At 43.4% G+C, this 13,162-nt stretch overlaps 1 protein-coding gene across 1 annotated transcript in view; it reads left to right on the top strand.

Annotated features, from left to right (window-relative positions):
• The window catches only part of SAFB2 (scaffold attachment factor B2), a 42,003-nt gene that overhangs the window by 19,225 nt on the left and 9,616 nt on the right, over window positions 1-13,162 (top strand). The window contains exons 11-15 of the mRNA XM_015564303.1: window positions 1,040-1,189; window positions 1,280-1,392; window positions 7,450-7,580; window positions 8,942-9,033; window positions 12,012-12,148. Coding sequence (XP_015419789.1) covers window positions 1,040-1,189; window positions 1,280-1,392; window positions 7,450-7,580; window positions 8,942-9,033; window positions 12,012-12,148 — 623 coding nt within the window. The remainder of the gene's footprint in view (window positions 1-1,039; window positions 1,190-1,279; window positions 1,393-7,449; window positions 7,581-8,941; window positions 9,034-12,011; window positions 12,149-13,162) is intronic.

Genomic DNA, 13,162 nt, shown 5'->3' on the forward strand with positions numbered 1-13,162 from the left:
TCTCTAGGCCAGCAGTTCTCAACCATGGGTCGCGACCCCTTTGGGGGTCGAATGACCCTTTTACAGGGGTCACCTAAGACCATCGGAAAATACATATATAATTACATATTGTTTTTGTGGTTAATCACTATGCTTTAATTATGTCCAATTTGTAACAATGAAGTTGGGGGTCACCACAACATGAGGAACTGTATTAAAGGGTCGTGGCATTAGGAAGGTTGAGAACCACTGCTCTAGGCAGTAAGAATGGGCAACCATAAGGCCTTCATGTATTTCCACTCTAGCAGGTGTCACCATCCTGTGTAGCCTGGTGCCTGGTGTCTGAAAACCCTTGTTGCTTACACTTCCTCCCATTTTTTATTAGTTTCAGGTAGCAGGAGAGTTAATGGTTGCTTCTCCAGGCTGGCTGGAAGTGGAAGTTTGCTCCGTATCTGTGTCAGAGGTCTTCTTAGCCTTGATCCACATAGATTGGGGTGCATTTCTGAGTAGATATCACCTCTGCTGTCCATGGATAGAATGGAATTAGAGAAAATGATATGAGTGGGAAGGGCTTTTGATTAATTAACAAGTTGCCATTAGTGAAGTTTAACTATGTTTAGCTCTCCCTGTTTTTTTTGTCACTGTAGAGCTGATCTTGTATCAAAAGCAGTTGTATTTTGATAGGTCAGTTATTTTTAATAACTAGGAAGAACTGACAAATCCTGGAGAAGTAAAAGCTATTTTTTTTTTCAGGTTACTTACGCTTATTTGTTTAGCTGTGGTCATGGGGATTATCCCAGTTTTCCATAAAATCCTCTTGACCCTGCTGCAATATCATGGCATAAAAGACTCAAAGTGCCACGAGACAGAAGGACAAAGGGTTTTGTTTTCTTATTAACCATGATTTTGGATAATGTTTGGGAACATTTTATATAGATGGTCAGATGAAAGGTACCAAAATGTCTAATGGAAATAATTTTGATGATCAGTTAACTGCTAATAATTTTTTACATTGTGTGATTATTTGTATGAGAAAATAAGAGTGCCCTTTCCCATGAAGGTTGTTGGCGCCAAAGTGGTGACCAATGCCCGCAGTCCTGGGGCTCGGTGCTATGGCTTTGTCACCATGTCGACATCTGATGAGGCTACGAAATGTATCAACCATCTCCACAGAACTGAGCTTCATGGAAGAATGATCTCCGTAGAGAAGGTAAGGCAGTCCTTGCCTATTCTAACTCATGAACTTTACATGGGGGAAGACCTAGTCCATGAGCCATTTCTATCTGCATTATATTTTTAGGCCAAAAACGAACCTGCTGGGAAAAAGCTGTCCGACAAAAAGGAGTGTGAAGTGAAGAAGGAAAAAGTATCTAGTGTTGACAGACATCATCCTGTGGAGATCAAAATTGAAAAGTAAAGTAATTTTTTTTAAATACTTTTTATTGATTTCAGAGAGGAAGGGAAAGGAAGATAGAAACATCAATGATGAGAAAGAATCATTGATTGGCTGCCTCCTGCATGCCCCTACTGGGAACGAGCCCGAAACCTGGGCATGTGCCCTTGACCGGAATTGAACCTGGGACCCTTCAGTCCGCAGGCCGATGCTCTATCCACTGAGCCAAACCAGCCAGGGCTAAAGTAATTTTTTAAACACTTTCTCTTGGGATGATGGCTGGGCGGAGGGCAGGTGGCAGCCACAGGGTCGCTCATGAAATAAGCATGTGTCCTTTGCATAAACAGCCTCACCAGCTTCTCATTTACATCACAGGTGATTTTTGCATCTTGCTGCTACTTCAGTATTTAGCTTTCAACAGATACTCATTTCATAATGCTAAAAAATGGATTCAGATGATTCTTAATAAGTATGTACATCTAACCTAGTAGCCTGTTGAAAAAACAAAACAAAATGAATAACATTTTTTTATTTATTAAATATATTTTTATTGATTTCAGACAGGAAGGGAGAGGGAGAGAGAGAGATAGAAACATCAGTGATGAGAGAGAATCATTGATCGGTTGCCTCGTGCACACCCCCTACTGGGAGTCAAGCCCACAACCCAGGCATGTGCCCTTGATCGGAATCGAACTTGGAACTTTGAGTCTGCAGGCCAATGTTCTATCCACTGAGCCAAACCAGCTAGGGTAAAATTTATTTTTTATTCCAAACATCCTGGGCCCTTGCACAGCCTCTGAAAACTTGGAATCATTTTATGGTCCAAGTTGATTTTCATGTGAATCTTGCTTTTTATCCCAGCAACTGCAAAAACCCAGCTTTGCAAAGATAACATCGTTATTCAAAGGAATGTAAGCTGGTTGAATATTGAAATGAGCAGCCTTAAGCTAGTATTTTGTGTAGCACCTGGCAGTTGTCAAGTATTTTTGTGTTTCCCTCAAAAACTTGAAATATCCCAGAGTACCTATGAGTTCATTGTGGTACATTGGGGGTACCTTGGCATAGGAATTTGGGGATCACAGGTCTGAGATACTATTTTTATAAAGGAGGTGATTTGTAGAAATAGGGACAGATCTTTCACAGCAGGCATTGATTATACTTTTATCAAAACAATATGCTTGCCCTAGCCAGTTTGGCTCAGTGGATAGAGCATCAGCTTGCGGACTGAGGGTCCCAGGTTTGGTTCCGGCCAAGGGCACATGCCCAGGTTGTGCGCTCCAATCCCCAGTAGGGGGTGCACAGGAGGCAGCCGATCAATGATTCTCTCTCATCATTGATGTTTCTGTCTCTCCCTCTCCCTTCCTCTCTCAAATCAATAAAAATATCAAAACATAACAAAAGCCAATGCTTATCTTTGGGGTAGGTAGAATTTGGTGACATGTTTGATAACAGTGCTATTCTCAGAACACTGTGTCTGTTTTACGTTTATATTGTCAGCACAATTTATTTCCACTTCCAGGTCCACTTGGCATTCTAAAAATTAAACCCTTTGCTAAGAATCTGTAAATTTCACAGTAATTCCATTTTGCTGGGGTTTTTTACATAAGAAAATTTATAGTTGAGTAAACATGGCTGTGGACATCAGTACTCATAAGTTAGGCTTGGTTTTTAATGGTGTAATTGCTGGTCTTCACTGTGACCAAGTTAGAAATTGTAGGCCCATGAGAAATGGCTATCAGATGAGCCTTCATGTTCTTAGAAGTAAGACCCTTGATTTTATCAGCAACTTCTTGAAAAAGGGACACATCTATTAGCAGTGCTAAAAATATCTATTGTTAGAATATGGGAAGCTGTTGAGAGTTGTTGCTTTTCTTAGTGTCTTGAGATGCTTTTCATTCGTTGAATTTTTGAATCACAGAAGTGAGATGTGTTTATGGCAAAAAGAAAGGGGATGATAATAGTCAGCTAATGTGTGTGTGCGTGCAGGGGAGTCCCTTAGTCCCTGGAAGAGTCCTGTGAGGGCTGCTCTGTGGAGAAAGAAGAGGAAACTGGCCCAGATAGAGGCCCAAGGTCACACAGCTCAGCTGGCAAGCAGCAAGGCCAGAATTTAGTCCTAAGCTGTTGCCCTCAGTGCTGGGGCACTTAACTGGGTGATGAGCTTAAGGTGCTTAAAACCAAATGGCCTTCAAGTGGTTTGCCCAGGTTGAATATTTCAAAATTTGTTTTTAACCTTATTTATTTCATTCAAATAAACACCTTTATTAACCTTTCCTTCTATATTAAGAATTTCTAGGCTTAATCGTCAGCCTAAGTCAGTGGTTGGCAAACTGCGGCTCGCGAGCCACATGCGGCTCTTTGGCCCCGCGAGTGTGGCTCTTCCTAAGCCTTAGGAGTACCCTAATTAAGTTAATAACAGTGTATCTACCGATATAGTTTAAGTTTAAAAAATTTGGCTCTCAAAAGAAATTTCAGTCGTTGTACTGTTGATATTTGGCTCTGTTGACTAATGAGTTTGCCGACCCCTGGCCTAAGTGAAATGGAGAAGCTTGTCCATAGAGGTGGCTTGTCTTGGTTGTCATGGATTAGTAGTGATTTTTCTATAATTGTCGTTTAGAAAGCACACACTGAAGTCAGGCAAAATACCACTACCTGGTGGGAACACTTTTTGGTATATGTCTCTCCAGCCTTTTTTCCTTAGTGGAGGTGTTTTCTTTGTTGGTTTTCTTGTGTGGGTTTTTTTTTTGTTTGTTTTTAACTTAGTGTTATCAACAAGTTCGTTGTGTCTCTAGGAGGTGCCATATGAGCACAGAACAAGTAGGGAGAGGTCTCCCATTGAAACATTTTTCAGGTCTCCTTGGAGGGAGGAGGCACCACTGCAGAATAGTGGAAGGGACACATCAGAGATGATTCATGGTGGCTTTATTTGCAGTCATATAGTCACTGGAACCAATCTCTAGTCTATCATAAGGGAAATGGAAATAACTGTGCACTGTTAGGTAGCAGTTGAAAGGAACCAGATCTGTGTATATATACACACAGACTAACCTTTTAAAAAAATAATAATTTTATTGATTTTAGAGAAGAAGGGAGAGAGAGATTGAAACATCAGTGATGAGTGAGAATCATTCATCAGCTGCCTCCTGGCATGTGCCCTGACTGGGAATTCTGGTTTGCAGGTCAGTACTCAACCACTGAGCCATACCGACTGGGCCAGACTAACCTTTCAGGCAGTGATTTTTCAACCGGTGTGCTGCAAGAATTTTTAAAACATGCAGTACCTGACGATTTAGTCAAGGGTACTGACCTCTTTTTCCTTAGATTGTCAAAATAAAAAATGGCAACAGCCAACTAACTCACCAATAGCCATTTGGTGTGAATGAATCAAAATCATACCTTTTTTTTTTCTCTTTGTCACATTGGCAAAAAAATACATTTCTTGGTGTGCAGCAGAATTTTAGTAATTAGTTTGTGTGTGCCATGAGCTGAAAAAGGCTGAAAATTGCTGCTTTAAAGCATGAGGTGAAAAGCGCTAAAGAGCAACATATCAAGGCCCATCCCAGTATGTTAGTCTCCAGAAATGTTGTAAAACATCCCTGAAGATCTTCAGGGTTATGTGAAAGTACCCATAAAGGTTCGAGAGGTGAGCCAAATGATTGACAGTTATGGCACCATGGGTGGTGATGTCTTGTCTTGGGGATGGGACGAGTGTGTCTGTGACCTTCACTCCATCTACAGTATTGTACTGTAAGGGAAACCTGCCCTGGTTGTTTTTTTCTCATCTGCCCGGGGACCAAAGGGTCGAGTGATTCCAGGTCAAATGGCACGTACCTCAGTTGCAGGTTCCCCGGCCCTGGTAGGGGCATGTGTGGGAGGCAACCAATTGATGTGTCTCTCTCACATTGATGTTTCTCCACCTCCTCCCTCCCTTACACTCTCTAGAAATCAAAGGAAAAAATGTCCTCGAGTGAGGACTTAAAAAAAAAAAAGAAACCAATATATTAAAAACATTTACAGCCCTAACTGGTTTGGCTAGGTGAATAAAGCATTGGCCTGTGGACTGAAAGGTCCCAGGTTCGATTCTGGTCAAGGGCATGTACCTTGGTTGCGGGCACATCCCCAGTAGGGGTGTGCAGGAGGCAGCTGATCGATGTTTTCTCTCTCATCAATGTTTCTAACTCTCTATCCCTCTCCCTTCCTCTCTGTAAAAAAATCAATAAAATATATATATGAAAAAAACATTTACAATTGTCAATTTTGGCACACACCATCAATGATTATGGTATGTGCTTACATTTTTAAAATCTTCAAATTAAAAGTTTTTTTTAAAATGAATATTAACTTAAAAACACAGCTTTGTGCTGTGGAAGTCTAGGAGAAAGGAAGAGTGAACTGAGAGGGGTTTCTTTGGCCAGTGTGAACTCTGTTCAGGTTGTAGGGAAGAGAAGAAAAGAAGTGCTAGTTAGAGAATCCAGCGGGACCTGGCTTTCCTGTCCTGGAGCTTGGCACATGGTGGGCATTTAATGACTAGAATTTAATTGCCTGAGACAAACACCATTAGGAAATATAGAAGACATTTTGAATGGCAGCAATGATTTATTTCACCACTTAGAATAAAACTTCCTTGCCTGGCCAGTGTGGCTCAATGGTTGAGCATTGGCCTGTGAACCATGAGGTCACAGTTTGATTCTCAATCAGGGCACGTGCCTGGCATGTGCTTAAATCCCCAGTGGGGCGGGGGTGTGTGTGCAGGAGGCAGCTGATCAATGATTCTCTCTCAATAATGTTTCTATCTCTCCCTCTCCCTTCCTCTCTGAAATCAATCCTATATAATAAAAGCCTAATATGCAAATTGACCAAATGGCAGAACAACTGGTCGCTATGACTCGCACCGACCACCAGGGGGCAGAAACTCTACGCAGGAGCCACCCCCAGGCCAGCCAAGGCGGGTGCCAGCACCCCCATCCCCACTGGTTGCCCCACAGATTGCCCCACAGATTGGCCCTGATCACCAACCAGGCCTAGGGACCCTGCCCGTGCATGGGTTTTGTGCACCAGGCTTCTAATAAAAATAAAAAAGAATAAAACTGACCTGGCTGGTGTGATTCAGTGGTTGAGTATCCACCTATGCACCAAGAAGTCGCTGGTTCAATTCCCCATCAGGGCACATGCCTGGATTTCGTGCTTAATGTTTAGCAGGGGCGTCAGGAGGCAGCTGATCAATGTTTCTCTCTCATCACTGTTACTATCTCTCCCTCTCCCTTCCTCTCTCTCTAAAAAACAATCAAAATATTTTTTAAAGAACAAAACTGCCTTTGGTTGAAATGTTAGAGTTTCCATATTTGCTGGCATATAACACAGCATTTTATTTTATTTTTAAATATGTTTTTTATTTCAGAGAGGAAGGGAAAGGGAGAGAAAGATACAAACATCAATGATGAGTGAGAATCATTGATTGGTTACTTCCTGCATGCCCCACACTGGGGATTGGGTCTGCAACCTGGGCTTGTGCTTTGACTGGGAATCGAACTGTGACCTGGTTCATAGGGCAACGCTCAACCACTGAACCACGCTGGCTGGGCTAACAACATTTTAACTCCTCAAAGTATGCAGATATTGCCATGTACCAAGTGTTAGTGGGTAGGTGGCTCACTGCTTCATGCTGTAGGAACATACGGTCCTGGTCCTGTACCTCCATTCTATATTATATTATACCTGTTTGGGGAAAAATTTTTTCCTACAAAACTTAATATTCCACATGTACAAAATGTTTCAAAGTGAGACATTTGAAAATAGTTTTTCACAAGCATTCTTCCATCATGTCTACTTGCATACCTGTCATATATATGAGTGCTTCTAGCATCTTGGAAAAAACATCCTCATAAGCTTACAGTTTTATCCTGCATATTTCGAGATGTGATAGTTAAGTGTCTGAAGAGGAGAATATTACTACAGTTTTCAAATAATTCTCCCCATCCACTTGCCGCTGGCCTGGTTTGTTTTGCGCATCAATCTGAGCGAGCAAACTGCTCCTGTTAGAGTCTCAGGAACTCAAGTTTGATAACCATGTTTTTACATAGAACTGTAATTAAGAAGGAAGAGAAGATGGAGAAAAAGGAGGGGAAAAGGCCTGAAGACATTAAAAAGGAAGAAAAAGACGAAGACGAGCTAAAACCAGGAACTACAAATCGGTCCAGAGTCACCAAATCAGGTGATTAGAGGCTAAGTGTTCATGAGGGGGAAGAGCCTGTCAGAATGGGCTGGTAGGTGTCATAATCAAGTAGGTACAGCGAGCTTTTTAGTGACTTTGCTTAGTTTTGCTGCTTATAGGAAGCCATTAAAGCAACAGAGCCTCAGGTGATGAGGTGGCTTAAAGGAGTTTCTACACAACAGCAGAAATGCAGAGATATTCTGGTTAGTGATTTAACTGTACTGGCAGCTCAGTGACCAGGGTTCTTATTTTTCCTGAGTCTTTAACAGAAAAAAGTGGGGGTTTGCCAGAAGGGTATGTCTTAGTTCTTGTAACTAATTCAGTACAGTTCTGTAGGTGTGTAATCTTATTTTTCTTGCCTGTATGGTAAAGCCAGTTCCAATGGAAAACGAAAATCTTATGTCTGTAGACTGTGGAGTAGGAGCAGTTGCACTTATAGTGTGCCACCTCTGTTGTCATATAAAAATTCCTTGCACTCTGCATCTTCAGATTTGCATGAGGCTCCACAGAATGTTTTGTGGCAAAAAAAAAAAAAAAAGAAAGAAAGAAAGCCTATCCCCTCCCCCTTCCAAAAAAGAAAACCAGAAACAAAACCTGACCATCTGGAGCACTGGGATTTGGTGCAGTGCATTACAAGTTAGATCTTAATCATTGGGGTAATTGGCCGGCAGTCTCATGAGGAAAGTGTTTTTAAAATGCTCCTGGAGTATTGCAAATTTCCCTAAATCCATGGTTCTGGCAGTTAGAGCCTGCTTAGCTTGTTGTGAAGAGGAAGAATTGGTGTAGAGCCTTTATTGCTGAAGACTGATGAAGGGAAGCCCACTTTGGGGGTGGGGAGGGGCTCCCTCGGAGCCAGCAGTATCTAATTCAGAGCACAAGAGCCTGGTTCTGCAGAGCATTCCACACTGTGTGATAGGAATAAAAATTGAAATTGGTTATCCTGGAGCCCCTAGGATTGAGTATGAGGGGTAAAGGAAACAAACCTACAGGTGAGATTTGTTTGTGTACATGTTGCAGAATGCACTTTGACTCAGATTTAAGTTGTAAGATGCAGGCAAGTCCATTCTAGATGAGCAAAGACCCAAACACTGCCAGCCATTTTCCGCCCAGTGTAGCCATATTGGTAGTGCTTCTTTTTTGGTAATCCTCGCTAGAGGATATTCTTTCCTTTGGATTTTAGAGAGAGTGGAAGGGAGAGAAGGAGAGAGAAACATATTTTTTCATCATGAAGACAGGGACAAGACACAAAGGCTTCAGCGTTAGCATTAGTCACTTGACAGCTGGGGGTGGGGAGGCAAGAGCCCCCAGCTGGCTTGTGTACATCAGCACATTTTCACAGATTGCTGTGTTTTTTCCTGAAGGAAGCAGAGGAATGGAACGGACAGTAGTAATGGATAAATCAAAAGGAGAGCCTGTCATTAGTGTGAAAACCACAAGCAGGTCAAAAGAAAGAGTGAGTATTGCTTCTGCCATCTCAAGGCCAGCCGTTTTTTATTTGCATTGTGAAAACAACACTGTTTGGCCTTTAAAATTTTAAGAGTTCTTTGAAGTCCTTGGGAGACATATTGTTAACTCTTTAGATTATGCATAGAAACATGAAATTGATTCTAGAACTTATTTCAGAACAATGCTTACCCATGTTTGCTTTCCGGAAATGTGTTCGCCCTTCTCTGATTCTTTGTCAGGTTATACCATCTTCTAGGAGAACTGATTCCCAGTGACAGAGCTGGAAGGACAAGACCCAGGGTTTCCAAATCGGAGGCAGCTTTTATTCTTTGGCTAATCTAATAGCAGTTTATTCATTTTCTTTAATTGATTTTCTATTAAATTAACCAAAAAGAAAAGTGGAGTCCACCCTAAAACTGTCATGTCATCAGACAACGAGCTACATTGCTTATTAACCTGTGCACATAGCTGGGCAAGCTAAGGGCCTCTCATTGCTCTTCCATTCTGGAAAGCAAACCCTCTGTTTCCCAGATGAAGAAGCTAATATGTTAATGAGGAGAGCAACACTTTTTCAGTGAATACACCTTTTTATGATTCACCCAAGAATACTTTGTGTTGTTAAGACTTAAGTTTTAAATTAACATTTGGATTCCATAGAGAGCAATTTCTAATGCCATTTTTTTCTATGGGCTACACAGAAATCATAAAATACAGAGAAGTAAACGAAAAAGACCCATAAACTTACCACTCAGATAACTGATGTTAAAAAAAAAAAAAGTAGTAGTAATGTAAACATGATTAAAGCATTCAAATAGTATAAGAAGGCACAACATAAGCACAATGGAAGCCTCTTTTCTGCATGGGCTCCTCACTCTTCTCTCACAATACTGTACACACAACACATTGTGTATGCTCTGAAACACCATCACTAACGGGTTCCTATAGCTTGCTCTTAGACACTTTTGTGCATAATATACTAAGACATACAGTGCTACTTCCTAATTTAATTTTGAAATTGTTGCAGATTCATAGGGAGCTATAAAGAATAGGACAGAGGTCCCACGTGTCCATCACCCAGTTTTGCCCAGTGGTTTTATTTCCTGTAACTGGAGCACAATATCAAAGCCAGGAAGGTGATGTCGACGCACAGTGTGTATGCAGTGCTAAGATATTTAATCGCTAGTGTAGATGGACATGTCCCGCTGTTGAAAACTGCTGTGGGCAGCCTTCCTATGCCTGCCTCTTGGCAGACTTGTAACCACCACTCAGTGGGATGCTTGGTCCAAAGGTGTGTGTGTGTTGTTCTTTGTGGTAGATGTTATCAGGTGCCCTTTAGAAAGTTACAGAGGATGCTGACATTCCTGGGGTGCGGAGCTTGTGCTGAGTCACCAGTAAGTGGAGAGGCCATGTTGTGACCAGGAGTACAATTTGAGGACTATAGTGCCTGCTGGTCTCTGCACTAGATCGCATCCTTCCCCTGGAACCTAGGGTGGCTGTCCCTCCTCATTCAACCTGCAGTGTGTGTGATTACACTTTAAGCTCTGCCCATCTCATAAGTGGAGAGTGTCCTATGATGTTTTGGGGGTGAATCTGTCCTCTATTTGTATGTCCCTCTCTATCCCCCCAACCCCCACAATCTCTTTTTTTTAAATTAAATCTTTATTCAGATTATTACAGTTGTTCCTCCTTTTCCCCCCCATAGCTTCCCTCGACTCGGTTCCCACCCCACCCTCTGCCCTTACCCCCCCCACTATCCTCATCCATAGGTGTACAATTTTTGTCCAGTCTTTTCCTCTACCCCCCTCACAATCTCTTTTTTTAGTAGAAGAGCTGGTTCTAATCTTTACCCATCTTCCTTCCAGGTTGCTTTGTCTTTCATTGATTTTTTTTTAACCCCCTGTGTGTGGGCTAATTAAGAAATTAAGCTGAACAGCATTTTTTTTTAAGATTTTAAATTGATTTTTAGAGAGAGAGGAAGGGAGAGGGGGAGAGAGAAAGAGAAACATCTATGTGAGAAGAAAACATTGATCAGCTGCCTCCTGCATGCCCCCACCAGGGATTGAATCTGCAGCTCAAGTATGTGCTCTGACCAGGAATTGAACCAGCGCAACCTTTTAGTGTACAAGATGACACCCTTAACCAACTGAGCCACACGGGCCAGGACAGAGCAGCTTTTTAAAAATGTGGTGTCCCAGACCCTGTCCTGTGAAGGAGGCCGTGGGTTCTGGGCTATGTGAAAGCTTCCTGGGAGAGTCTGACTTGTGGCCAGTCTTGGGTGTCTCAGCCTCTGAGAGCCTTAAAGATGTTAGTTGGACATCGTTGTTTCCTACCTTATGCCAGAAATAGAATAGGCAAGTCTCCCATTAATCTTTTCTACCTTACTATAGTACAATACCTTGGATTATTCTGTTTTAAGGCTGCCTGCCTGAGCCCTGACCTAGCACTTGAAAGATGCAGCCCTTCATCTTACTGTCCAAACAGCTGGCTCGACAGCTGTCCCCCAGTGACTGAAGGGGCCACGTGGCTCTGCTACATTAGAAAAACTGCCTGTAGGTTTTCTGAGGTTTCATCCCATCTTTTCTCTTCCCTTAATATCCTTTGCTTACAAAGTTTAAAAGCCAGACTATAGGGCCCTAGTCCGGTAAAGCACGGCAATGGGAACAGCGTCGTCCAGACACACTAAGGTTGTGGGTTTGATCCCCAGTCAGGGCACATACAAGAATCAACAGGTGGGTACATAAGTAAGTGGAATAACAAATTGATCTCCCCCCCGCCCCCAAAAGCAATTTAAAGAAAAATTAAAGACAGACTATGGGGTGAGCAGTGTGACTCGGATGCGGAGTGAAGCGGCCTGTGCTGGGGCCTACATGTAACCTGAGTGCGACAGAAGAATCTTAGTTTAATCCAGATAATGCATATTTAATTTTCATTGTACATTTGTTGTAATCATTTTTCTGACATTAATAAACCAATTTTGGTGAACAGAGCTCCAAGAGTCAGGATCGAAAATCAGAAAGCAAAGAGAAGAGAGACATCTTGTCGTTTGACAAAATCAAAGAGCAAAGGGAGCGAGAGCGCCAGAGGCAGTGGGAGCGGGAAATCCGCGAGTCGGAGAGGCGGCGGTGAGTGGGCTGAGCCCGGCTGCTGGGCTGCTGGTCTCCTCGGGGGGTGGTTGTCCTTTCTCCCTACGTGAGCCTCCTCTGTAGCCTGGGCCTGCAGGCCATCTTGTGTGTTTCCCCTGGGCCCAAAGGATAGTGTGATATTCATCAAAAGCCTTTTCTTAAAAATTGAATTTATTTGGGTGACACTGGTTTATAAAATTATACGGGTTTCAGGTGTACGACTCTCCAGTGCATCATCTGTATATTGAATGTGTGTTTACATCCCACCATCGAAAGCCCATTTCTGCTGAGCATTTCCTCTGGCTGACAGTGGGCCCTGGCCCATGGAGCCCACCCAGGGATGGCTTTGACGGAAGGGTCCCCCAGTGTCGAGGCCTCAGTCTTCCCTCTGGAAGTGTACATAAGTAAGATTTTTTTTAAAAGGCAGCCAAGGAATGTGGCAGTTTTATTGGAGATGTTATAGGAGTGGCCTCTTCACCCCTGGATGCCTGCAGTTCATGGCTTTTTCAGGCAGCAGGGGTCGCAGTCATGTTCTTTGCCCCTCTCACCTTTTATTAAGAAGACTAGAGGCCTGGTGCACAAAAATTTGTGCACTCGGGGGGGCTGGGGAGGGGTCCCTCAGCCCGGCCTGTGCCCTCTCGCAGTCTGGGACCCCTCGGGAGATAACGACCTGCTGTCTTAGGCCTGCACCCGGGTGGCAGAGGGCAGGCCTAATCCCTAGGTGCAGCCCCAGGTTGGGCTCAGAGCAGGGCCGATTGGGGAGTTGGGGCGCTGCCCGTGTCATGCACAGAGCAGGGCGGATTGGGAGGTTGCGATGCCACCCTCAGTCACGCTCAGGGTAGGGCCGATTGGGGGGTTGGGGGCCCGCCCCCTGTCACACTCAAGGCAGGGTCGATAGGGAGTTTGCAGCGCCACCCCGTCACGCACAGAGCAGGGCCGATCAGGGGGTTGGGGCGCTGCCCCCTATCACGCACAGAGCAGGGGCCATCAGGGGGGGTGGAGCTTGGCTCTCTG

Source organism: Myotis davidii, unplaced genomic scaffold (genome assembly GCF_000327345.1).
Source record: "Myotis davidii unplaced genomic scaffold, ASM32734v1 scaffold341, whole genome shotgun sequence".
NCBI lineage: Eukaryota > Metazoa > Chordata > Mammalia > Chiroptera > Vespertilionidae > Myotis > Myotis davidii.